General features: G+C 33.2%; 1 protein-coding gene across 1 annotated transcript in view; it reads right to left on the reverse strand.

Moving 5' to 3' along the window:
- Window positions 1-4,672: 4,672 nt before the first annotated feature.
- The window catches only part of LOC127707981 (FRAS1-related extracellular matrix protein 1-like), a 43,103-nt gene continuing 20,403 nt past the window's right edge, over window positions 4,673-27,372 (reverse strand). The window contains exons 3-11 of the mRNA XM_052212763.1: window positions 21,036-23,257; window positions 14,155-16,758; window positions 13,255-13,457; window positions 10,683-10,832; window positions 10,218-10,324; window positions 8,660-8,923; window positions 8,287-8,449; window positions 7,312-7,485; window positions 4,673-6,433 (exon numbers count right to left, since the gene is read on the reverse strand). Of these exons, the coding sequence (XP_052068723.1) occupies window positions 6,165-6,433; window positions 7,312-7,485; window positions 8,287-8,449; window positions 8,660-8,923; window positions 10,218-10,324; window positions 10,683-10,832; window positions 13,255-13,457; window positions 14,155-16,758; window positions 21,036-23,257 (6,156 nt within the window). The 3' untranslated portion in view covers window positions 4,673-6,164. The remainder of the gene's footprint in view (window positions 6,434-7,311; window positions 7,486-8,286; window positions 8,450-8,659; window positions 8,924-10,217; window positions 10,325-10,682; window positions 10,833-13,254; window positions 13,458-14,154; window positions 16,759-21,035; window positions 23,258-27,372) is intronic.

Raw genomic sequence — 27,372 nt, forward strand, 5'->3', positions numbered from 1 at the left:
AATTGATTTGAACTGTCAAACAAGCTTATCTAGGCAAACCAAACGAATGGTTTGATTGACTTGACAAGTGCAAACCTTATCATAACAAGTCATAGGATTGATTGGTTAAGCTGACTTGACAACTTTGAACTTTGTCATAACAAGTCATAATGATTTATTGGTTTAGCTAACTCGACAGAAGTAGTTCTGTGGGGATTAGTTGACGCAATTGTGCTTTGGAGATCAATTAAAATCAACCGATCTCTGTTATCGAATGAAATGAGTCAATGTAGTTAACTGAACTCTATCATACTAGGTAAAAGGCATTTTTGCAGCTGTCCTAAGTCAGAAACCTCTACTTTGTTCGTCTTGTGTGTGTTTTTTTTTTTAAATTTTGGTTCATTTATATATTTCAGAGTTTAGTGTGGCGTCTATTTCGCTGAACTAGTATACACCATTGCTAAGGGGTCAGCTGAAGCCCGCATCCGGGTGCGGGATTTTCTCGCTGCGTTGCCATACCCATTGGACGGGTTGTGGTCTGTTTGACAAATTCCTCGTTTCCATTCTATATTCTACTCCATATTCAGGCGTTACTAGAAGGTTGCTACATAGAAATTGAAAGTATTCTAATTGAACATGAAGTGATCCATTTTGTCGTAAAGTTTTGTTCTCAACAGACACTCATTGTCAATTTCTAGATGTAAGTAAAGATATGAGGCGGTCTTTATTGTAGATGTGGTATCCTTTATTTCCAGTTCGATGGGATAAATGCTTTCAACATAGTCACCATACTTTGAATTATTTATTGATAGGACATTATCTATAGATCGGATTGTGGAGTTAAAGGAAAACTCTAGCTGTTTTCATTCTTCCTGAGAAGCTCTGTATGAAGTATGCCTCATATTGATAAAGAAACAAGTCGACGAGAAAATTCATTTGTTATCAGCAACACGACAGGTTAAATGAGAGGAACAGGAACTGTTAACCCTTCCACTACATCCGAGTTCATCCCCCTTTTTTTTTTTGGGGGGGGGGGGGGGGTTGGGTTGCATCATCTTTTCTTTTCTGTGTTTTCATTTGTTGACAAGACTTGTTTGTTCGCTTTCTTTCTTCATGTTGTTGACTGTCAGTTACTCTGTTTCTTTTTGTTACCTTGATATATAACTTCTTAAACGATTTATTAAATTTGAACATCGGTAAACCACGGTTGCCTAAAATTTCTTCGACTGTTGTTTATCTCTTTCAAATTAAACAGCAGAACCGTTCTTATACTGTATATTTTATCTGGTCTGCCTCTTTTACGACAAATAAAATGAAATAATGTTCTTTCTCAGTTTGACTGGATTGATGGTGGATTCCAAATGAATCAATCATGCCAATGAAGTGTTTTGGCTTGTTAAATAATGGAGAAGTGGTTCGGCTTGTTAAAAATAAAGTGATGTTTGGTGTGACTGCTTAGACAGCTGAGTTTGATTAAATCATTTTATCACAGAGCTGCACAGTTCGTTCCAAGCCGATTTTTTTTTGTTGAAAAACACGTCCTCCAAAGATAACATATACATACAGTAACACGTAATTAATATATAATTAATAATTTGCCGGATGTTCATGAAAACGCGAGGCTCAAACTGAAAGAGATATACATGTAGTTTAGTTTGTGTCGGTTGTTATCGCATTAACACATAAACTCCCAACCATAGAAGATTATAGATTCCTTGACGTCACAAAATTTCACACCAGGTACATAGATGAAACGACGTATAATATGTGTTAACATTTGTTTAGTTCTCAATTTAGTCTGTAAACTACATCCATCTAGACCCTTTTGTAATCAATAATTATTGGTAACTAAAAAAATCGGGTGTTTTACGATACTTTATGTTATTATTGTTGTCTTCCTTTGCATTGACCCAGTTCTGCAATTATTATAGACTGATGGAAAAATTCAAATTACTTCTTCTTCTTCTTCCAATAATTTGCATACCACCTCTGGTGCATTATCGCAAATGACTAACTTGGTATAGAAGAGAGGCGAAAGATACCAAAGGCAAATTCAAACTTGTAAGTCGATGACAAACTGAGTGAGCCATCGCAAAAAATGAAAAACGACGAAAGACAAATAACATACATCAAAACACAGCATAGAAAGCTAAAGAATGAACAACACGAACCCCGCAAAAAAAGTGCTCCGGAAGGGTAAGTTGATCCTGTCGTGTTGCTGATGTAGGTACACATTCCGTGATTAGTCTCATTCGGTGATGTCACAATCGAGGAAAATGGGCGGGTTTGTAGTAACGACAATTGGAACATGTCCGTTGTCAACTTCGAAACATATCGTTCATAACGGTTAACCTTCGTGTGATGGTGTCCGTAAAAAATTCGAAATGATGACTTCAACTTTACCATTTGGAACCCTTGGTTTAATAGTTTACTTGTAAGCAACGATAGGAAACGTAATCTCTGGGGCATCATATCAGCTCGGAGATAAATACTCCATATGCATGCGTACTTTGAGTGTTGCTACATAGAAATGGAAAGTTCACAAATCATCTGTTTTGTCGTAAAAATGTGTTCTCAACAGACCTTAATGATCAATTATAGAACTAAGTAAAGATATGCAGGAGACTTTACTGTATCGACGGTATTCCTTATTTCAAGCTCGATTAAATAGGTACGTTCAACATAGTCACCAAACTTCGAATAATTTAGTAAGTGAGAGTTTATCAACTGTTTAGCAGAACGTGAAGTTAAAGGATTACACTTGCTTCGTTTAATTCCTCCTAAGACGGTCTTGTATGAAGTGTGCCTCATATGAATGAAGGAACAAGTCGGCAAGAAGATGATGGTCTTTGATGAACGAAAACGATGGTTGTTAGAATCATCAGAATATTTATATACTGGTAAATTGATTTAAACTAAAATTAAGAAAAAATAAAGAATCACTAAAAATTATCCTTCATTATTTTCGAGTGTTGTTAATAAACAGAATCAAGCATCTTGATGATGTTAGGTTTAAAGACTTTTTTTGCTTGAATCAGAGTGGCTTTTTACAAAGCATGATTTATCCCTTCCCTTTGTATCTACGTTTGCCATTCTTTATAATGCAACAAAGTTGTACGAACTCTATTTTTTTTTAAAACTTTTCGGCTTAGAGAAAACAGGGTTTCCTTGATGAGTTTTGATGACGACAAAAAGTTACCCACTTTATGTGAAACGCGATGGACAGCCATCCAGACTCGCGGAGTAGGTAGACGTTATATTCGTCTAAATTGTTTTTGTTTAATTAAGTTGATTTGTTGGGTAGCTGTCTCATTGACGTTTGTCCAAAATTCTCATTTTCTACAAAATAAAAATTGTAACACTAATTCTGTTTTATTATCATTATAAAATAATTAAGCAACATGAGTCATATTAACTATTGCTTACAAACTCAACAACAGAAACAAATGATAATATTTATACAAATGACATAAATCCCAATCTTTCATTCAACTTTGAAAATGAATTAAACACGAAAAATATAATCCATGTTGAGATGACAAACATTTAGTGTTTTGTATAGAAATACAATACTAAATTACTACTGAAATTTAGATATCTTCTTATTCAAATTGTAGAAAAATAACTGCGAGTTAAATAGGAAATTTAAATTCCAGTCATGAACAAAAGCGTAGTTTCCACCAAAACTGTTCAACAGGTTACATCTAAAGAGAAAACTTCGCTAAATAATCAAGGCGAGATTCATTTCAGGTGATTATATGGAAGATGAAACTCTCAATTGTAAAATACACTACAGCATTAGTTGAGTGGTTTGTCATTTGACCTAGCATCAAAGCAAAATAAGACAAAAGTGTCATACAAAAAGGTCGCAAAGTGTACAATTTCCACATTGGAAATCCATAAAATTAGTATTAGTCTTCCTATATGCTATACAATATTGAATGTTTAAAATTTTACATTGGCAGCCTCTCATAGTTAACTTGTGAAAATTATCACAACACGTTCGTTATGTTTGCTTTTGCGAATCCTTAATACTAAGTACTTGAAGAATTTTGATAATGTAAAATATGAACTTAACCTTTTCAAAAAGAATACATATTACAGTTGTTTATATATGGAAATGCATTCGTATGTCACAATAACCCAGTACCAGTTACTAGTATACGGACATTATGTTTCAAAATAGCCAAATGCATTTACATCATAACATTATACGTGCAATGAAAACAAACTATAAGTTTGCCTAATTGACATAAATTTTGAACCGAACTGAAAACATTTAGATATCTGTAGAAGCAAAATTCATTTCTATTCGTATTTTTGAAACAAGAGATAATGATTATAAGAAGAAGGGATCTGGTGTATTTATGTATTTCCCAAAATCCGTTAATGCCTTATTGCCTTAATGCCAAATGAAATATAAAAAAATCTTATATCGACTGTATTTTTTACTACTGTACATAATTTGATTTTTTATACTGACCTAAAAACTAAAATGTAACACTGCACATATCGAACATGACTGTTACACAAGACTTCATTCGTAAATGGGTTATTTAAGGGGTGGACATGTGTTCTTAGCACAAAAAAGCATCTAGCATCTAATAACCAAATCGATTTCAAAATACAAGTAATTAAACATAACCAAAATACATCAGCAATACAATTTACTTTCCATGAATAATTTTGTTTGTGTTACGAGAGCAATGCAAGGTAACAGTCAACATAATAGATTTGTTGAAAAATTACTACTTATTTTGCAGATTTTACTGAAAACATTCTGCTAGCATGAATAAAAAAAATGTGAGTATTAACCTATTTTCTTATTATCAACGTTTAATTCTGCATCAAATCAACATGATTGTGGAACTCTTAGAAATCTACGTAATTTAGGGATGTTTTACTTAAGAAAAGGGAAGTTCTAATACTGATTTCTTATAGTTTTATTGATTTCGTTGTAAAAATACACTACAAAACGTTACTAAACAACTGTGAGTGCTCTGTGAAAAAAGAAACTCTTGAAATCTCACGTTAGTAATGTTAAACATTCTCTATTTATTCGGTCGCCGAGATATATCCTTTTTGCGCTCATCAATCAATCAATTTATTTATTCGAACAGTTTTAGTGTTTTGTAAGAAGAGAGACAACTCTATTGTCTCTTAAGTGTAAGTTATAGTATAATGTTTCTCCCAAAGTATGGTGCATATTCTAAACTCAATTCAAAAGTATGATCAGACATTTTCCTAATGTTGCTTGTGTTTTTCTCTAATAAAACTCCAATTAGGAAGAAAATAAAGCCACACCACCTGATCAACTGAAACAAGAATGCTCTCGAGTATCGTGCTAAGCACAACACCACTCGTAATTCAAAGGTGCGGGAATCAGGCAGTCAATCATTATACTGCCCAGCTTTGTCCAAATATGATGTCATTCTGTTCAGTAGTACCTGAGAAATGTGTGACGAAAATTTAAGTTCATTCAACATATTGCAAAAATAAAATTCAAGTTATGTGCAAACAGGTAGTAGGTGTCTGACAGATCCGAAAAGTGTTCAGACGTAACATCTCGTCACTCTCCAGCTGCTGACAACGATTTCTTTTCATTACTACATGAGAAAAGTGTGACGGAAATATATGTTGGATGAACAGACGGTCAAGGTGAATGTAATATATCCCCAGTATGAGAGTGGGGATATAATTTGTTAAGTAAAATAATTGATTATTGATATAAACATGATATATATATATATATATATGATTAACAAAAACAGTATCACAATCGACATGCCCTTATGTTTTACTTTGGTAATTATCAACAGCTCACATTTCTAAAGCTACATGTACGTTAATTGTACATATTATATACATGTTATTGTTTATAATTGTACCCTTTTGTCCGTTGCAACTAAAACAACTATCACATATATATCAATCATACAATCACTAACAATACAAGTCTATACATATAAATAATATTTTTGTTTGCTTTTTGTAAAAGGATATTTTACAACATTAGCAAAGTTTGTCTTGTAATTTAAATATATTTAATCTTAATATAAATATAGGTTTCTCGTCAGCACTAAGTCTTTTGTCGGAGACATATCAGCACAATCATGTGACATCACAACCTTTGTAGTGCCAAAAACGGCACTGATTAAAATCTTCAACACTATTTCCATAAAAGTTTAGAAGAATCTTGAATACTTGTGTCTTCTTCTTGAACGCGATCGTTTTGTTTTTATTGATTTAGTGTTTGGAATTCCTTCACATATAAACCTTTTGGTGGTTGTATCACATCGTTTATTTCGCCATGTTTGGTTTTTCCCAACTTGGACACAATGTTTATTCACGTTTCGACCACGTGTATTCGGTTGTCTTTTCCCCCAGTTGGCAAACTGGTACGACTCCTTATTTAGATATTTCCATTCCGTGGGATTTTCCTTATTGTTTAAACCTAAAACGAAGGAAATATCGAAACTATTATTAATATAATACTGTCAGATATGTCCAGCCATTCAAACTTGATTGCAGTTTTGACATGAAAATAATTTCATATTGTGCTGGATTGATTGTTTGAAAATGTTTTGCCGTTTTAACCCGTTTTTAGTTTGAATTAGTGTGTATATTTTGTTCATTTAGTTCTTAGATCAAGTACGACTATACTTTCATTCTGCTTAGGTTTGCTTTGTTAAACTTGATAAAAAAAGTCTAGTAAGATTTATCCTCTTGGTAGCTTGACAATGCAGATTTTTTTGTGTGTTTACTTTTACGACATATAGATAAGCAAAGGGGAAAATTGTGCACACATAAAACTGGTTTAATCCCACCACATATTGTGTCTGTAGCCTTTACTTTCAGCTTTAGCAATATTGTACTTATGAGTCTGCTTTTTTGTTTGATCCATATTTCTTTATAACAAATTTTGAAATTCAATAAAGATCATTGGTAACACTCGACGGTAATCTCTTTCCGACTTAAAGAAAAATAGTTTAGTCTTGTATGTGTTCCATTCCGTGTAATACGCCAGTCTTTTGGTAAACTGAAAGGGATACTGATTCAATCTTCCACATCATCGAACAATCTACCAAACATTCTTTAATTTTTTTTCTATGACCTACTGTTTTGCACAAACTTTTTTCCCTTTTTTGCATATTCTTTTCTCTCTTCATGACTTCTTTGATATTCTTACTATTAGACAGTAGGTCTTTCTTCTCTTTTTTTATCTATTTATCCTTTCCCATTTAAACCGAAATAGATGAACTCTTATTTGTTGAATTAACGTGACTTTTCCCCTTCAAATTAATGACGATGAAACTACACCGACTGACTTACCTATCCAGAAAGATTTTTTCTTTGCAAGATTAATCAAGAAGTTAAAATGTTCCTTTGATCGAACAGATGTCACTGTTGATTTCATTGGCGATAGTGCTGCACATTTATACTCAGCAGCATTCCATGTAAGCCTCTCGTTTACGAAAGTATAGCATCTGCCATCAAAATGTGTACCTACATATAGAAGATATTGTAATTATAAATCATAAAAAGTTCCCAAATGCATTGTTCGTTTAATAGCAGGAAGGTAATTTTTTATAAAGATGGCAATATATAATCACATACATTAATGTATACAGAAGGAATAGCGCATACAGAAGGAATTTCTTGACTATCAAATTCAAAGAAAACAAAATGCCATCGATCGGTCACTTATTAATTATTTAGATGTCAAAAAGAACTTAACTAATAAGTCTGTCAGAAAAATGTGTTTTAAGAATGTAGGGTCGCTCTTCATATAAGAGGTGAAGCAACTACTACTAAAAACTGTCTTCCTTTTACCTCTTCTCACAATTTGTAGAAATATAAAACTGTCTTACCCAAAAAATTGTTTGATACAAGATATACAAATATGTTAAATGAATTGACATCGGATTTTTTTTCATTTTCTTAAACAAAAAGCGAATTAGAAAAGAGCTACATTGTACTATTGTATGTATGTTCTTTTTGTGGATTTCAAAATATTATGACACAAACGTTCGTTATTACAGTGAATCCAGAAAAGCACTTCGAACAAAATAAACTAGGTAACATATATGTATCTTTTTCATCACCATGGTTATTATTTTATTCAAGTGGCTTACTTTTTATTTTTTCCACTTTTCTGGACTTGAGACAAATAAGAGCTTGACAAATGTATGCATATTGTATACCATTTACAACCCATGTGTTGGTTGCAAGAAGTTGTACTTTGGTGTTGTTTGGTTGTTATCTTCTTGAAGTTTACCTTAAATATTTCTTTTTATTTATGCTCACCTATATTACACAGCTCAGTATCCGATCTACTATCCGACTGCTGTTCTTCTTTGCTATCTGAAGTCCATTTCTTCCATTGACCATTATCACATATGTACATTTGTTGCGAATACATATCAAAATGAAGGAGTCCTTTTGTTGTTGAGGTACACTCTTGTGGTGCCTACAATAGACACGATTGACCGAAACTTTAAACACTAGCTTTATTTAAATATTCAAACAGAGATTGTCCCGTTATTTAAGTATGTAAGATCCTAACGAGTTAGGAATCACTTCTCTTCTCATTTTCCTACCTTATTACTAAATGTACTAGTAAATGTGATGATGTAATTTGAAAAATAATTCTTAAATTGCAAAGTTTGTAAAATGTTACCTTAATGTTCACTTTAGGTGGAAGATGTTTTCTCTTCTTTTTTGTTTTTTTGTTCCTTCGCCTTTTCTTTCCATTTCTCTTTCTCTTTCTGTTCTTCCTTCCTCTCTTTTTTGATCGTTTACGTTTAGCTGCATTTTCGTCAGACGTTTTGTTTATATTAGCATCATCACTAGAGGGAGCTTTTGGTACTGATTTTTTCCCTGGTTCAGTGTTGTATGTGTTGTCTATTGGGTTGCCCGACTTGAACAGATTCGAAGAAGGTCGCTGTTGAAGAAAGAATCAATTAAAGCACACAAAAAGATGGGATTCATAAACGGCGACGACAATAAAACAAAAAACAAAAAACAAAAATCAAAAACAAACAAAAAAACAAATCAACTTAAAGGGTTCAACAAACTATTTTGATTTTCAATTATACAATAACAATTCCAATTTATCAAGCTCTAAATCGACTTGAGTTTAACAATTTTGTGAATAATTTTAACAGAAATGTCCGAAGATCTACCATTAACACAATATTCCTAATACAGTATCTTGTTATAACAGTTGCATACCGTCAAAAAATAGACTCATAATGTTTAAAAATAGTGCTCCAAAAAGGGTGAAAATACATCTCATGTGAGTTAGGTCAACATATTTAAAAGTTTTGAAGTGAGTTAAGCGTTCATAAAGTTTCCGCTACTGATAGTCAAAATGATAACTTTTTCTGAAATTGAACATTTTCGATAATGGAAAATAGATATAGTTCCTTATGGTTTTTTTGAGAGATGATAAAAAAATAGGAAAACTATGGCTGATAATTCCAAAAATTGTGAAAATAATCTAACAGTATTTTAACAGTATTTTCAGAACGTTTTTACATGTACTTATAAATAGTCTAAATATTTGACATTTTAAAAGCCCAATTCCACACAAATTATCAAGTAATTATGCATAATTCGACTGAGAATTTGTTATATAAATCTTTCTTACAAGTCTTCGAAATCTACAAAGTTTACAGTGTTTGAAATGTCGAACAGAAAAACATAGCACTTCCATATCACCCGCTCTGCTCGTTTAGATAATGATTATGTTAGAAAACCGAAACATAATACAGATCGAACATATCTGCATCTGTCCTTTTGACGTCTGAGTTTTATGCAGTGACATAATTCTAGCGAAATCGTTATTAAGATTCTGGTATTGAATCATAAGCTAATGGTGAATTTCAATTCACCATTAGCTTATGTCTTTGTGTCCAATTTGAGTATTGTAGGCAATTTCTTATATTTATTTTTAATTCAAGAAACATGTGGACATTGTATGTTTTCAATAATTGTATCTTGTGAAGCTATATGTATTAGTATTAAACGAATTAATTTCACATCAGTGTCTCGTTTCGAAAAGATAAAAACCAGAACTATTAGATTCATAGAAATGAACTTGTGGTCTGCGTTAACTATATGAGTATTTTTCTTCTTTGATAACAAATAAATCACGCAACACTTTTGTCTTTGAACACTAATGTGATTAATGTGAAGAAAAACGATTAGAGCTAAAGAACCAAAATATTGCTTACCTTAATAAAAGTATCTGTATTTCCATTAGCAGGTAAAAGAAAATCATCAATGTCAACTAACTCTGTTTGATCTTTTGATATCATTCCAAGGTATTGTGGGCATTCCCCTTAAAACAAGTATTAAACTACATGATCCTAGTACATGATATTTACAAGAGAGTTATATCTCGTGTCATAATAATGGCATTTCAATATACGGTCATGTTTTATCAAAATAAATATACTCTGATAAGTTCTCAATTAATTTTTACTCCGTAATGCAAAGTTGACTTTAGGCGATTAGACAATGAAAGATGCGTGATTCTGAACAACAACTTCAGACTGTGTCATCTATACATAATAGGATGGATGCTGGGTTTAGTAAAAATTTATGTGTTTAAAATATTATTTGTTTGCCAGAAAACCGAAAATTTATAATTAACCGTTGTTTTCATTTTTCTAGTGTTAATAAAGAAAAGACCATACCACTCTCGGCATTAATTATTCGAACTGTAACACGATCCTTCTCCCCTATAATCGCATTGACAGGTTCCTCAAGAACAATTCGGAATTTTTCGTTTATCTCCAATAGCCCATCGTCGGGAATTCTCACATCCCATACAGCTTGTCCTTGTCCTGAAAAATATAAATGTTTAGATAATAAAAAAGTAATAAAAAATACAGAACTCCAATGTAAATTCAAAAAGGGGAAGTCTATAAAAACTGACAAAATCAAACGCTGGACTTTATCTACCAACGGAACGAATGAAAAACAACTGTCATATTCCTGACTTGGTGCAGGCATTTTCCGAAGAAAATGGTGGATTAAACCTGGTTTTATAGCTAGCTAAATGTCCCACTTGTATGACAGTTGTTTGTAGTTCCGTCATACTGACAAAATTGGATTAGCAACCCAAACAGATATAATAGGTTAATGTTATAATAAATATATACTTATTATCATAACGATCCACAGAAATAGATTAAGGCGACAGTAGTTTACCGATGTTCAAATCTCGTTAATCGATTTAGAAAAGTCAAACCAAGGTAACAAAAAAAAATTGAGGGAATCGCTTGGTTCCAAAAACAGCGAGACCGGGTTATTTAATTATTTCATTTACTTGTTAATCACTTTAGATTTGGAGTAAATACAGTTTATCATTTATTGTCATATTTTGCAATTTTGTTATATATAACGTAGACCGGGAGGAGATCTTTGAAAATTTATATAATAGAGCATAGGTATAGTTTGAAGCACACAATTTATAAAGTGTTATTTTCATTTACCGTGCTCGTATTCGAGAAAAATAAGCCTAAAAATAGATCAAGACTCAAGTGGACGGGTTGCACAGAATGTTTCTTCAACAATGGAGAATGCTATATACTTAACATTTAAACATTTCAAAAATGACTAAGTTCCCAAGTCTGATAAAAATGAAAAAAAATCCCCAAACAATTTCATGATTGCAGGTGCACAACTTCAACATATGTGCAATCTTCATGTGACGTTTCAGGGATCTGGGTCGAACACTGGTGGAGAAGTTGATTACACAAATCGTGTACCCTCGTTCATCAAATTTGCTGGAAAATTACTAAGTTCCCAAGTCCGGAAAATGAGAAAAAAAAGTCCTCAAACAATTCTATAATAGCAGGTGCACAACTGCAACATATGTGCAATCTTCCTGTGAAGTTTCATGAATTTGGGTTGAAAACTATTGGAGGAGATGATTACACAAATCTTGTACCCTCTTTCATCAAATTTGCTGAAAAATGACTAAGTTCCCAAGTCTGGAAAAATAAGATAAAAATCCTCAAACAATTCCATAATAGCAGGTGCACAATTTTAACATATGTGCAATCTTCCTGTGAAGTGTCCGTCAGGGATCTGGGTTAAAAACTGTAGCAGGAGTTCACCCAAACTAGGTTCACACTTTTCAGCCCGACATAACCATACTATAAGTCGGTTTTGGACTTCGTCCAACCCGTCCAAAAATGGGAAGTTTTGAATTTTGTTGAAATGTTTTGACAATTCAGATTTTCTATCACATGGCCTTTTTGGCACGCTATTACGTTGTCAGCTTACTTTTATTCAAACGCTCTGATAAATAGGCAACAAGGGAAAATAAAAAAAAATGTAAACGGTTAACTATTTCATTTCAAAATTTGTGTTTTTAACATGCCAAAATATCTGACCTTGTTTAAGCAGGCTTAAACGTTCTACTGTATAAAATAAGGACATGTGGTATGATTGTCAATGAGACAACTATTAAAAATGAAGCGGATTTAAGCAACATGACAAAATGTGAAATAATTCAAGCGAGAAAATAACAAACGGCCTTTTTTTATGATAAAACAATAAACGAAAAACAAATGTAACAGACAGCGACCAACGACAACCTCTAAAAAAAGCTCCTGACTTGAGACAGTAACATATAGATTGTGGCGGGGTTAAACTTGTTTGTGAGCGCTAAAGCCTCCACCTAACCTGCGACAAGGTTCTGGTATTGTCATTTTTCTAATATTTCTTTTTTTCATAGTGCATTTTGAAACAATAACACGAATAATAAATGTCAACGAGCTTATTTAAAACAAAAAAAAATATAAAAAAGGTTCCTGTAGATTTCAGGGCGTTTTCTCAACGTTCGAATGTGCAGTACAAAAAGACAGCAATGCTGACAAAACAAATCTTTGTCTTCTGTTTCATTTGAAAACGACAAAATGTTTTAGTCATAACTCATTCGATTTGTATTTTTGAGCAGTGTTTTATTTGTAAGACTTTAATTTCTGCTGATAACGACGTCATCATAATCAAATTCAAACTAGCTACAAAAGGACAGTGGACGTTCATTGTCGCGTTATAAGTTATCTCCCATGGGACTTTTTCCATTATGTCGTTTATTGTTCGATTGTTGTTGTCTTATTAATGAGTTCAGGTATTACCCTTTAATCATATTATTTGCCTACAAACCAATACTACGAGGAAATAGCAGTTTTGCAATATTCAATTATCATTTATAATATACTACTGTTATTTTACAATTTAGTGTATAAAGTGTACCTGGATTAAACTGCACTTGCTGAGCAGTGCTTGGAACAAAGTCTACACCCTCTGTTGCCGACATTTCCTTTATAGATACCCCAACAAAAGCCATGTTGTCTAGTGCACCTTTCCTAAGTAGTTTAACGCTCAGTGTACCAACATTTTCACACACCACCAGGTCTTTCTTTTCAAATTCAATAATAGACCAGCTAACTTGAAACCTGTAAAAAGTAAATTATGAATACGATATTTAGTAATTTATATAAAAAGTCGTTCACACAAAATAAAAAAACCCAACGATTTGCAAGCCCAAAAATGTTACCCATACTTAAACAAGTGAATATTCATGTTGACAGCATGGAGTTTTACAAGTACAAAGTATTTGATTGTTGGTATAAGTTGAACAGAACATTTTGTAGATAAAAGGTTAAAAGGTGGAGGGTTTCATGTTAAATGTTTTACAACTCTCTTCATGTTATTGTGTGATTCTGCATTAGAAAAGTACATTCTTTATCTTGTGTGGCACAGGTGATCTTCAGGTGTTTTAACTTTTGATTGTCTGTCTCTTTTGTTCGATCGATTTCAATGAACGATGAATATTGCATGAAACATGTGCGCTAGATATTTTTTCATCGATTTTCTTAACGCTTGAATGGCATTTTTGTCTGGTTTTTCAGATTGCTGGTTGTAGTCATGAAATCGTGACCATTTAGTAAAACATGCTATTGAATCATCAAAATGACAGATTTTACCCTTGATAACCACATTATTAAAAATTTCATACTTAAAAGTCTTAATGTCGTTTTGACTTTGTTTTAATATTGAGTGGCTGTCTTGTTAACGTACACCTAACATCTTTTCCCATATTTACTAAACTCAATAAATTTCCTTACACAAAAGGTCCTCACTGGTACTTACTTTATCTCGTCCAAACTATTTCCTCTGCTGTCTAATATTCGAAATATAAAGTTGTCGCGGACGTTTGATTCCTTATTATTAGTCAGTACATAAAGCAGGCTGTTCTCATCCAGATCTTTCTGTGTGAATCGTCGTCTTACAAATCGTTTAGTTGCTACGTTCTGGATGTGACCATACAAAGGACGCTTTACAATAATGTACATCAGTCTGCTATTGTCAGTATCAGAGTCCACTGCTTTCAGATTACGACTTGAAAGTCTAAAGCCATATTTGTTTTGCCCAAAATACTCCAATGTTTCAGGTGGACTATTAACGATTAGTTTTGGTGCATCATTTACAGTTGGATTTATAAATATACTACATATGACAGGATTTGTTTGAAGAGTATCATTCAACAAGAATCCTGTATGGCGACCGTCAGATACGCTGAATAAAAAATTGTCGAGTCCTGCATATGAAATATCACTTTCATATGTCATGTAACCTAAATCAACATCCCTTTGTGTGAAACTTTTCGTCTCGACAAGTCCTCCCTTGTATAAATGACCATATGTTGGAGGTTTAGCAATAAGGTATGTTACATTCATACTAGGTGTATCCGGATCTTCTGCCAAAAGATGCCCAGAATTTAAAACAATGTCACTTCCCTGTGATACTTCAATGAGACTGTGGGCTTTCAACGATGGTAGAATTCTATCAAGTGGTTCTATTTCAATTTGAAATACACCATCTTTTGCTTGACTTAAACCATTTGTAACAGTAAATGAAAAAGAATCCTTTGTTTTATCACCCTTTTTCAAATGATTATAAACAATTTTCTGGGAGGCTATATCTAATTGTGTAAAACTTGTTATACTCAGTAAAGGCTTGTAAACATTTTCAATTTGTCCATGTTTTGGTGGTTTAATAATAGCAAATACTATTTCTTCAGGTTTAGTAGATTCATCAGAAGCGCTAAGGTTAGAAGATGTTATTGGAGTCCTTTCGCCTTCCCTTACTTCTAAACCTTTGTTCAAAAGGGCTAGATTTGCTTTCTGTGAATTTCTTATTCTAATTTCAAATGTTTCAATATGTCTCTTATTTCTTCCGTCAGACAATAGGAAACGAAAGCTGTCTGTTTCAGAATTTCCCATTCTTCTCGTATGCACGTACCTGATACGATTCATATTTATGTCATATTGGGTAAAGTTGGATCCAACTGGAAGGTCCTTACATTCTGATACACGTGCTGGGATGTAGGGATCAGAACAAAATTGTAACGAACCTTTTGTAGGAACAGAGGTAACAATATAATAAACTTCGTTTTCGCTGTTATCAGGATCAGTAGACTGTAAAACAACACTTGATATCATGGCGTAGTCTCCATACTCTAATTGAAGACCAGCATTTTTGGTTATTTCTGGTCTTTCATCATTCAATGGATTAACAGATATATTACAAAGGCGTTTAACTTCATGTCGTCCATCTGATACAGTGACGGCAAACCTATCATGAAAGTTTTCTGAATTGTCATGTTTGTATTTAAGACGTAATCCTGAATGTAATTCTTCTAAACTGAAATCCTGTATTTCTGCCTCGACATCTCCACGACGTGTTCTAATCATTGCAACAATATTTCCATGTTCTGGGGGTTGAGATATTGCAAAATTTAACTTATCTTTCGGCATATCCATGTCCACTGCATCTACCATAGATTTGTCTATCATCATGCTGTCGCCTTCATTAAGACTAAAGTCATGCAACATGACTGTTGGCTCTTCGTCATTTTGAGGTAGTATTCGAATACCAAACATTTTAACCGGGGATCTATGGTTTCCATCTGTAGCATAAACCTCCAAGTCATCGTAAACTGGTTCCACACCTTTATGAGTTGCTTGTACATAGTTAACTGAATTATCTATTATGTCTTGTAAACGGAATGTTGCAATTCTTCTGCCCCTATTAGATTTTTCTGATCCTGGAGTGGGTTTTATATTCTCAATATATCCCCACTGTGGTTGACGAACAATCATAAACTGTATTTCCTCTGGTGCAGTATCAGGATCTTTTGCTGTAATGATATCTGGGGTTAATGTTATACTACCTCCTTCTTTAACAGAGACCTCCCTTCCCGTAATAATTGTTGGTTTGGAGTTATCAATTGGTGTTATCGTTATATTCAAATCATACACAGGTAGATCAGCTGTTGCCAGGTAATTCTGGTCTGATACAATAAAAGTCACACTATCCTTCATTATTGCTGTTCCTATTTCACCTGCTGTATGTATATACTTAACAATCTCATCTTTGACGTTCTTCTGTGTAAATTTCGTTGCTGGTCGGTTGTTCAGTTGCATTACACCATGTTTCGGTTGTTTAATAATAAGAAAAACTAATTTTTTATCATCAGTGTCTACATCAGTAGCTGACAATACAGATGAAGTAATCAATGCTTCCGAACCTTCAGAAACTATAAGCCTAGGTCGAAGATTCTTTCCAAGCTGTGGACTTTCATCATCTAGAGGCACAATGTCAACGGTCATAACTTTAGTAGCTCTATTGATTCCATCAGACAGTGTCAGTGTGAACGTATCCAATACAACGTCGGACCCATCGTTTACATACCTACAAATGTAAAATTAGGCACTGCTTTGAAATAAAAAAAGCCAAGATTTACTGTAAGCATAGATACCTAGGGAGTTGTGTATTACCTTAAAAATTTATTTTTTTATAAATAAGATCTGACAACAATCCGTAAACAAAAATGTCGTGTCTCGTCAAATATCTTCAACTCTATACTTTTACAATAGGTGTGCTCATTCGGAATTTCCGCTATGTCATTTAGTATATGTAAAAATTGTATCTACATTTTCGTTTCGATGATCCTCAAACTCTTCAATACTCTTTGCTAAAGAAGAATGTTTTAAAAAATGATGATTTAGATGGGGATTTCGTGCACAGACAAATTATTTTGTAATTGAAAAAATGTCAGGAAATGTTTTTCTTTCATTAGATTAATTATCATTTACAAATTACTTTAAACATACAGTAATAATTAATGATCATAAAACGCAACCTATGAACATCATGCCATTCCTTATTTCTTGCAGGCAACATCAATATTTACAAAGCATAAAGCTAACAAGAATATCGAAAGTTGGAGCCTGTGAATGGAAAGGCTTTAAATACTTATGGTATGGTGAAAGTTTGATTATGTGGTATTATTGTTTGTTTTAGATGTTTCATTGAAAGAATATTACATCAGATATTGATTTAGTTATTATTGTGGAAGGCAAAAGAGACGTATTTTTACGATTATAAAACATCAAAAGATAGTTAATACTGGTGTTCATTACAAACTTCAACGGAGTCAACTTCAAAGAAATTTGCTTTGGTCAGGAAAAGTCATTAAATATAATTTCTTGTAATTTTTTCTCTTTTGTCTGGAACTGTTTCTATGGTAAAATCTAAGCATTTTCTTTTACAATTACAGTGGATATTTTTTTCAGATTACCGAGTTAACCTCAATAAAAATGTTAGCATAAAGCTGCTTTAGATTTAAGGTTTTTCAACAGATATATATCTCTTCTAAATATTGCAATTATTGTACGAATCTGTATCTTACATTTCAATATAACCAATATATACGTAGTTAGCCTCTAGTGGTAAAAAATGTATTCATAGTACTTTTTTTCTTAATTATTACTACTATTTCAGTAGCATCAAGTTTTTATGATATTTAAGATACACAAAACTTATTTTGCCCTTTCTTCATCAATTCATCCTATGAAAAACAAATACTAGTAATTAAAACCTTAAAACAGTAGTTTGTTATTACCAATGAAAGCTACAAAATTTACAGCAGCGCCCTTTGTTATTAAACACTAGTGTCCAGCTTTTTACAGATATTACGTTTATTTCATGTACTATAAATATATAAACATATCCCTTGAATATGTACTTCAATTGAAATGTTAATAAAATGCTCCGCAGGGCGCAGCTTGATACGACCGCAGAGGTCGAACCCTGAACAGTTGGGGCAAGTATGGACACAACATTCAAGCTTGATGCAGCTCTGAATTTGGATTGTGATTAAATATTTGACACAGCATAGGTTTCTGACACAGAATGAATGTGGTCTAAGAACTTAAAAATTTTAAATTGGACATTCACCTATTATGGTCCAATATCCAAAACCTAAATACATGGTTAGATTCAGCATATCAAAGAACCCCAAGAATTCAATTTTTGATGAAATCAAACAAAGTTTAATTTTGGACCCTTTTGACCTCAATGTGGACAAAGTTGATAACGGGGCCCAAAAATCAAAAATCTAAATACATGGTTAGATTCAGCATATCAAAGAACCCCATATATTCAATTTTTGTTGAAATCAAACAAAGTTTAATTTTGGACCCCGATTTGGACCAACTTGAAAACTGGGCCCATAATCAAAAATCTAAATACATGTTAAGATTCAGCATATCAAAGAACCCTAAGAATTAAATTTTTGTTAAAATCAAACTTAGTTTAATATTGGACCCTTTGGACCTTAATGTAGACCAATTTGAAAACGGAACCAAAAATTAAGAATCTAAATACACGGTTAGATTCGGCATATCAAAGAACCCCAATAATTCAATTTTTGATGAAATCAAATAGAGTTTAATTTTGGACCCTTTGGACCTCAATGTGGACCAATTTAAAAACGGGGCCCAAAATCCAAAAACTTAATACACGGTTAGATTCAGCATATTAAAGAACCCCAAGAATTCAAGAATAAAACCCCATTGCAATTGGTCAAAAAATAAGCAATTTATATGAAATAGCTTCTTTTGCACAATACTGTGCAATTGATTATTTCTTGCTATTGCGCAATACTGCACAATTGACAATTTCTTGCTATTGCGCAATATTGTGCTATTGGATATTTCTTGCTATTGCGCAATACTGTGCAATTGAAGATTTCTTGCTATTGCGCAATACTGTGCAATTGAAAATTTCTTGCTATTGCACAATACTTATTATATAATAATTTACACATCCTGTTTGGTATGTATCTCCTACCATATCATTATTATTTGCTTTTAAATATAAATCAGAAATAACCAACTTAAAATGGAAAATTTTAAAAGAAAAAAAAAGGAAAAAAAGAAAAAAAAGGAAAAAAAAAAATCCCCCCCCCCAAATTTTTTGAACCCCCTTATGATTCATCACCCCCAAACTCAATCCCAGCCTTCCCTTTGTGGTATGGTACCTTGCAGTACAATTTCAGAGAGGTCCATACACTTGAACACAAGTTATTGTCTGGAAACTAGAAAAATGTGTTTTTTGGCCCCTTTTTGGCCCCCAATTCCTAAACGTTTCGGGCAATTACCCCCAAACTCAATTCCAGCTTTCCCTTTGTGATATGGAACCTTGTAGTACAATTTCAGAAATATCCAAACACTTACACACAAGTTATTGTCATGAAACTAGAAAAATGCTTGTTTTTTGCCCCTTTTTGGGCCCCTAATTCCTAAAATTTTGAGGCAATTACCCCCCAAATCAATCCCAGCATTCCCTGTGAGATATGGAACCTTGTGGTACAATTTCAGAGAGATCCATACACTTGAACACACGTTATTGTCTTGAAACTAGAAAAATGCTTATTTTTGGCCACTTTTTGGCCCCTTTTTCCTAAATGTTTCAAGCAATTACCCCCAAATTCAATTCCAGCTTTCTCTTTGTGATATGGAACCTTGTAGTACAATTTCAGAAAAATCCATACACTTTCACACAAGTTATTGTCATGAAACTAGAAAAATGCTTGTTTTTTCCCCTTTTTTGGCCCCTAATTCCTAATATTTTGAGGCAATTACCCCCAAAATCAATCCCAGCATTCCAATTGTGATATGGAACCTTGTGGTACAATGTCAGAGAGATCCATACACTAACACACAAGTTATGTCTGGAAGTTACAAAAATGCTTATTTTTTACCCCTTTTTGGCCCCTAATTCCTTAACTGTTGGTACCATAACCCCCAAAATCAATCCCAGCCTTCCTTTTGTGGTATTGAACCTTATGGTAAAACTTCATAGAGATCCATTCACTTTAACTAAAGTTAGAGTGCGAAAACCAATGTGTCTTCGGACGACGCCGGACGACGACGACAACGACGACGACGACGACGACGACGACGACGCCAACGTCATACCAATATACGACCGCAAAAATGTTTGCGGTCGTATAAAAATCGTTTATACTGATATAAATTTCGAATTATTTTGATGTATGAATTGACAATAATTAACTTTCTCGATGATAAATTTGGTGCCAATTCAGTAATTCCCAATTCAGACCTGACAAATGATTACTCTTCACTATTAAATCTTAAACTGATAATTTTTAATTTTCATGTGTGAGGTTAATCTTCAAATATTCGTTATGTCACTGGTGAGAATTAATCTTTTGCTTTTATAAAACAACAAATTATTAGTAAAATATACAGCTTTGTTTTATCAGGAAAAATCTAGGTTTATATTTACTTTAAGACTTTACAATATCTTACATCAGTTCACATCATCAGTGATCATTCCACACGTTAAAGATAATGGCATGAAACTTGATTTGATCAAGTAACTTTTACTTGGATTTTTACCAAAATTAACTTTGTAGTCCCTTATCCTTACAAATCATCTTAGTTAATTCATGTTTCATTGAAACTTTATATTAATGAATGTTTAGGTTTCTATGTCTTCATTTATTTTTGCCTTTGTTTTTTGCTATCTTGGTCTCGTTTTGCCTATCCCATTTTCTGAATTGACAGTGCCTCCTTAATTCATCAATTAACTAAATGTACTTAATGTGGAACATCATTATTCAAATGTATACATAAAAATTATTTTTTCAAGCCATTTACCTGATACGTTTCTTCTTGAGATCTTTCAAGTTAAATGTACTGTCAACTTTCATGATATCACCAGCTTTCTGCAGGACACCAAACGATGGAGTAGCTTCGACGATAAAAAACAAGTCATTTGATCTCGTATCAACATCTGTTGCTGATAGATGATCTTTTGTTATTCCCAGAATTCCACCTTCTTCCACCAAAAGTTTAGACGTTACAAAAGTCGGAGCTTTATCATTAACAGGTTGAACATCGATGTCAAAGTACTGACCAAGGACCCGGTTTCCACTGGAATCCTGTACCGTATAAACAAATCTTACTAGTCGCGCGCCTGGTCCGATATCAGTTAATGGGGGCATATAAGCAATTTTCATGTGATTGATGTCCTCTTGTTTAAAGGTACGTATCTCTTTTTGTGATTGGTCTTTAGATACCATTGACATATTGTGAGTTGCTATTAACCGACCAGCATCTTCGTTTCCTCTATTGGAAACAAAATAAGGTGGTGCTGTAATTATATAGGTCAACTGGTTGTCATCGGTTTCTTTGTCTGTGTACTGTAATTCTGCCTTAGTAACATATGCAATGTCATTTTCTAGCACATGCATTAAGCGTGTGGCATCCGGAGAAAGTTCTGGTGGATTTTCATTTACTTGGTTAATAGTTATATGGAAAGTTTCGACATTTGATTTATTTGGTGGCTCGTGTTGATCCCGTAATCTAAACTGAAATGAATCAATAAACATCTCTCGGCCAAAATGACGATAATAAATAGCACCACGTCTAAGGTCATGTTGAGAAAATCTTGTTACACGAGTTCCTGTCTCAGCTACATGAAGTCGGCGTAATATTTCCCCAGCTTCAGGTGGATGAACGATAACGAAAATAATATTGGTATCAACAGTATCTACATCATGTGCTTTAAGTATATCGGTGTTAAACTGCTTGATTCCTCCTTTGTTTAATTCTAAACCTAAATTATTTACTACATATGGTGATGTATCATCACGTGGTATCACTGTTATAGGAAAATTAGTGAGAACTGTATTAACACCGTCACTTATCCGGAGGTCTATACGGTCTTTAGTTGTTTCACTATCGTCATGAATGTAAACCACAGATTTTCGCTGCAAGTCTTCTACGGAAAAATATAGTGATTGCTTGCTATTAACCTCAATGCGACCGTGTAAAAGGCCACCCGTTACATAGAGTCGAACTTTATTCAAATTGTTTCTGTCAACTATACGTAAGTTATCTTGTGTTATTGTTCGAGATTGACCTTCAAGTATTATCAAACCACTATTTTTCGACACTTTTGGTGCTGACGTTGCAGATGATCTCACAGCTATGTGTAAAAATATCGACTGACTATGAGCAAAATGACTATCAAAAACGGTAAAACCGACTTTATAGATTCTTTGTTCGAGATAACTAACACCCGGTGGTTGGTATGCAATTCGTTCATTTTCGATATCGGTCTGTAGGAATGACGTTATAGGCGTTGTATGATCATCTAAATTTACGAAATAACCTTCGTTTTCTCCGGGAGGATGACTTATATTGTATACAAGTTTGGAATTTGGCGTCTCATAATCTTCTGCAAATATAACTCCTGGAATAATTGAAGATAAAACAAATTCGTCTACATCCATCATGTAAAGACTACGATGTGAAGATGTCGGAGGAAAATTTGGTTGCACATCTTTTATATAGACCGGAAGGAAGAAATTTTCTACATTGGGCTCGTTACTTGTTAGTGAATCATAATGCTCGATTTTAAGAGGAATGTAATCAACGTCTGGACTGTGAGGTTTTAAATGCTGGTAATGAAGTTGCGAAAGTAAAAATTCATGACATGATTTTTTAAAAGTGTCCACAGGGTCACGTGAGTTTCCCATTATAAGTTGACCTGCAATTGGCCATACCGTTCGATGACGTGAGAATGAAACGCTGCATGACGTATTCGGAAAATGTTTAATATTAAATCCTAACACTGTTGAGTCGATATTGTTTGATATTGCTTTTGCCTCTGGAACTACTACAGACCGGAGTCCACGAGTCCTCACTAAATCGTTTGTAGAATTTAAAATTCTTACATTCACATAAAAGTTTTCGATTTCTGTCGAGTATTTTGTAAATTTGTATGCACGAAATTTGATCTGGTCTTCTGATAGTAATGGTGATCCAGAATGGAAATATTCAACGGTAGATAGAGGAAAGTCACAATCAAATATCTGTAAAGATAAGAAAAAAAAAATTACGAAAACATATTACCTCGGTAGAATTATGTTTAGTGATGCTGTCCGTAAAGTTATGTGTGTACACACAACGTGTGATTCTAAAATGGTGACGAACTACTGAAGTTGTGACGTGGCATTTTAGATGCAAATATGTATATTTGACGTCTAATGGGCAACCTTCAATCATATGCAAGACGAGAACGTAGTCAACTGATTTTTATTATGAAACCTGGTCTAAAAAAGACCTACTTACCTAGTGAAATTTAAAATGAACTGGCTTCTCAGTCCATAGCTATGCATTGCACCGTACCCGATCACATTAGTCTGACAAAATATCAATTTTAAAATCTCTTTCTTAATCCTGCATCCGGCATTGTACCCAGACCTCCCCTAGTTGATGTGGGCAGCTTAAGACGAAACCAAGGGGAGGATTAATTATTCGTGTTGCTTACTTGTTGGTTTTCTATGTTGTGTTTTGTAAACTGTTGTTTGTCTTTTGATCGTTTTTAGTATTTTGCCATTGCATTGTCTCTTCGTTTTCGACTAATGAGTTTGAATGACCCTTTGGTATCTTTCGGTTCTCCTTTGCATTTGAACTCGTTATTGATAAATAACGAGATATCTAATTTCACTGTATGTAGATATTAGGAAAATAGACCGTTTAATCTGATATGAGACTTTAAAAATAATTATTAATAATAATTAACAGCTGCACCAGGAGCGCATCATACGCCCGTCTAATGCATTTTTAAAATGTTGTAAGAATAAAATAGAATAGTGAAGAAGAATTTAATCAGAATGAGAAACAGCGATGACGGGGTTTATTCTTTGGCGTATGAACATTGCCTTAAACTTGAGAGTCAAAATCCCACACCTCTGAAATGTCAGATAAGAAAAATACCAGAATCGGAAAGGGAATTGACTTTCACCAATGTAATAAACAGTATGTAGTTAATGTGATATAAGCATGCTCATGTAAGTTCGAGACATGTGAAGAACTGTCTCAAACCTGACGGTAAAAGTAACAAACTCTGAAATTGCATATCGGAAATTTTCTAAATCCAAATTTAGATTACTTTCATTAATCCCAACACTTGTGTAAAGTTTTAAGTAAATCAGTAAGAGCATAGTCGAGTTAGTGCACAATATATGTGAAAATCGAGCTAGTTCGCAATAAATGTAAATTCAAAATGCCTTAAATTTGACGGTTATTGTCCCTAAACTCTCAATAAAAAAATAATTCGAAACGGAGATTACTTTCAACAATTGAAATTTTCCATGCAAGTTTAATAAAATTTGATAAAAACGTTCTCTTGCTTTTTACGACGTGTGGACGGGCGGCGGGTGGACAGGCCGACAACGGCATATCATAATATGTCTATGAAGAACGTATAAAAATTCGTCAATCTATCTTATTAGAAATATGACGCATTTTTAACATTTCAACTCAATACTGGAAGCCAAATATTAACAAATCGATAGCATCCCCTGGAAGGTATCAAATTTTTTCAAAGATTATCTGCGTGTAAATTTACCATAATTTGACAAAATCATTTAAATACTTCTGACCTGTCAACAAATCAAATGAAAACCTAATACTTTTTGTCAGTTTTTGGAAAACCTAAAACGAATAAAGGTAATATTGTGACCACATCATTCATTATATCGGTATAGTAGATGCTATTAAATAGAGTTTATACAACAAGAAATTTGAATTTAATTTATGTAGTTTTTTGCTTTTTAAAGTGTGCTTATCAGAACTAGAAATATATGTCAAAATCATTCGACATCATTTCCACTCAGATCAAAGGAACATTGCATTAATGGAGACCTCTTTATATTTATACAACTGAATTATTATCTGTTTATCTGTAATTGAAAATAATTTATTGTCCAGAAGCAGAAGGTAGCGTGCAAAACACTTAGTAGCCTGTGTGGTATCTTCTGCCAGGCTCGTGTCGGTAATAACAATATGCTTTATAATTAATCAATGTATTGCTTTTCGGAACATTGTTTTGCTGCTAAATTATAGAATATAATATGCACATAGAAACAATGTCCACGATAAAAAAGACAATACAACTGCAAATGTCAGAAACAAATTTAATGTTGAATTTAAGTAATCCCATATTATTTCTAAAATGTACATGCAGCAACAAATACTAAAGAACTGAAGCTAAGGATTCCGAAAAGCAGATGATTGTATTTTCTTTTCAACATATTAAATATTACCCTTTCCCAACGTTTAAAAAAGAAAGAAAAGAGTAAATAAAAATAAATAGTAAAGCAACGTAGAAGTGGAAAATAGCCTCATGTTATGAAACACATACTTTAACCAAATACTCGACGGTTCACAAATACCCAAAATATGACCAAGAAATCAAAGTACTTTTACATTATTGATGAAAAAAATGCCGTTAAAAACTCCAATGTTGGACACTGATCAACTATTCTTTCTCCGGCTTATAACTGACAGCACATTTCAACAATGTTGTCAGGGAGCAAAGAAAGTTCACTCAAATGTTAAATGGTGCAGATGAAAACATAGTGTTTATTTTACAACTGTCAATGCATCAATGAAAGAAAACAGCAATTGGAAAGATAACAGAATTCTTCTTCTGAAAAAAATTTGACAGCGCGGAATTAATTGAACACTTCAAGGCAGACGAGGAAGAAACCATATACCTGTTAATTAATACCTGTAGGCACGAAACTATCAAAGAAGACATAGAACTTTGACAAATGAATTAATGTAGCATCACTTCATTAAATAGTTTCTCTAGAAGTTTTCTACTTATTGAACGCTTTAGCTGATGAACGACGGCAAAATTCCAAGTTTTGCTTTTTTGTAAGATTTCTGCTTTAGGCGGAACTAATAAAAATACATGATTGTGAAGAAAAAGCTAATAGGAATATCCTAATGAGCTCATTAACACACTGTTCATTTGCTAATAATTGCCTTCTCTGAAGCAAAGACATTTTTTTTGGAAATACTGGTGTTGTGATGTAACACATGGAAACCATGCAATATTCTTGACCGATATCCATTAGACCTATACACTTTAGATTAGTCCATGTGGAAAATAAGTTTATATTTGAAATATTTAAAATGGATGTAAATATGCTACACAGACAAATGTCAGGTCCAAGCAATCGATGCAATACGGATCGATTTCAATGAAGAAGTAACAAACTAATGCATTTAGAAGGTAAAACGTGGAGTGTGGTATTTTGACAGGTTAATGATTATGGTAATTGGCGAAGATTGAATATAGCGATAAAAATGCATGAAATTAAAAGATAAAGAAATCATTTGATAAAGATTGAAGTGTGTGTACTGATAAAAACTCGATTGAGGAATTGAAGACTTGTTGTATGTTGAGATTTTAAAGGGAAAATAAACTTGATTTTCGAGTATAGTAGCATGCTACCCATCAACATCACAAAAAATCCTGATCTTGCAAAGAAAATACTGATTAGACTAATAAATATCAGTTCCGTTTACAAGAAAGTGTCGAGTTTTTTCTAGGTCTGCGAAATATCCGATCAAGGTGATAGCGGAGATTTATCGAGTTTACAGTTCGATAGCAACAATCAACGCTACACGCGAGAGCGCAAAAAAGAAAAAAAATAGAATTAAATAAAAATAGAACATTTTAAAATTCATAAACTACGTCATGTATTGATATCTGTGATGTCTTTTAATGCCTGAATAAAATGTTTCATTTTGATCTTTAGTATATTTTTATAACTGTTTCACACATCGATTGAACAGTTGTATAGATGAATGAGGACTGGTTCACTAATAGTTGTTATTGCTTAATCTTTTGTTGTTCGGTTTTGTACACATTCAGTATTTTCTTGAATATGTAGACTGAATCAGTAAACGCACAGTTGCAATATTCTTGTAACGCTGGTTATTATGATTGTCAAATTCGTTGATTGATGCCACCCGTATATTTAGGCGTGATTTCCAATCGTGAAAAAAACTGTAGTGCCTGTGTTATTACCCCATAATGGTGGCAGATAATCCTTTTCTGACTAACTCTCGTGCTTTTATTTTATTAAATGGGTGCCGTTCATAATAATTATGTTCGTAGCACTGTTAG

Source organism: Mytilus californianus, unplaced genomic scaffold, assembly GCF_021869535.1.
Source record: "Mytilus californianus isolate M0D057914Y unplaced genomic scaffold, xbMytCali1.0.p SCAF_1, whole genome shotgun sequence".
NCBI lineage: Eukaryota > Metazoa > Mollusca > Bivalvia > Mytilida > Mytilidae > Mytilus > Mytilus californianus.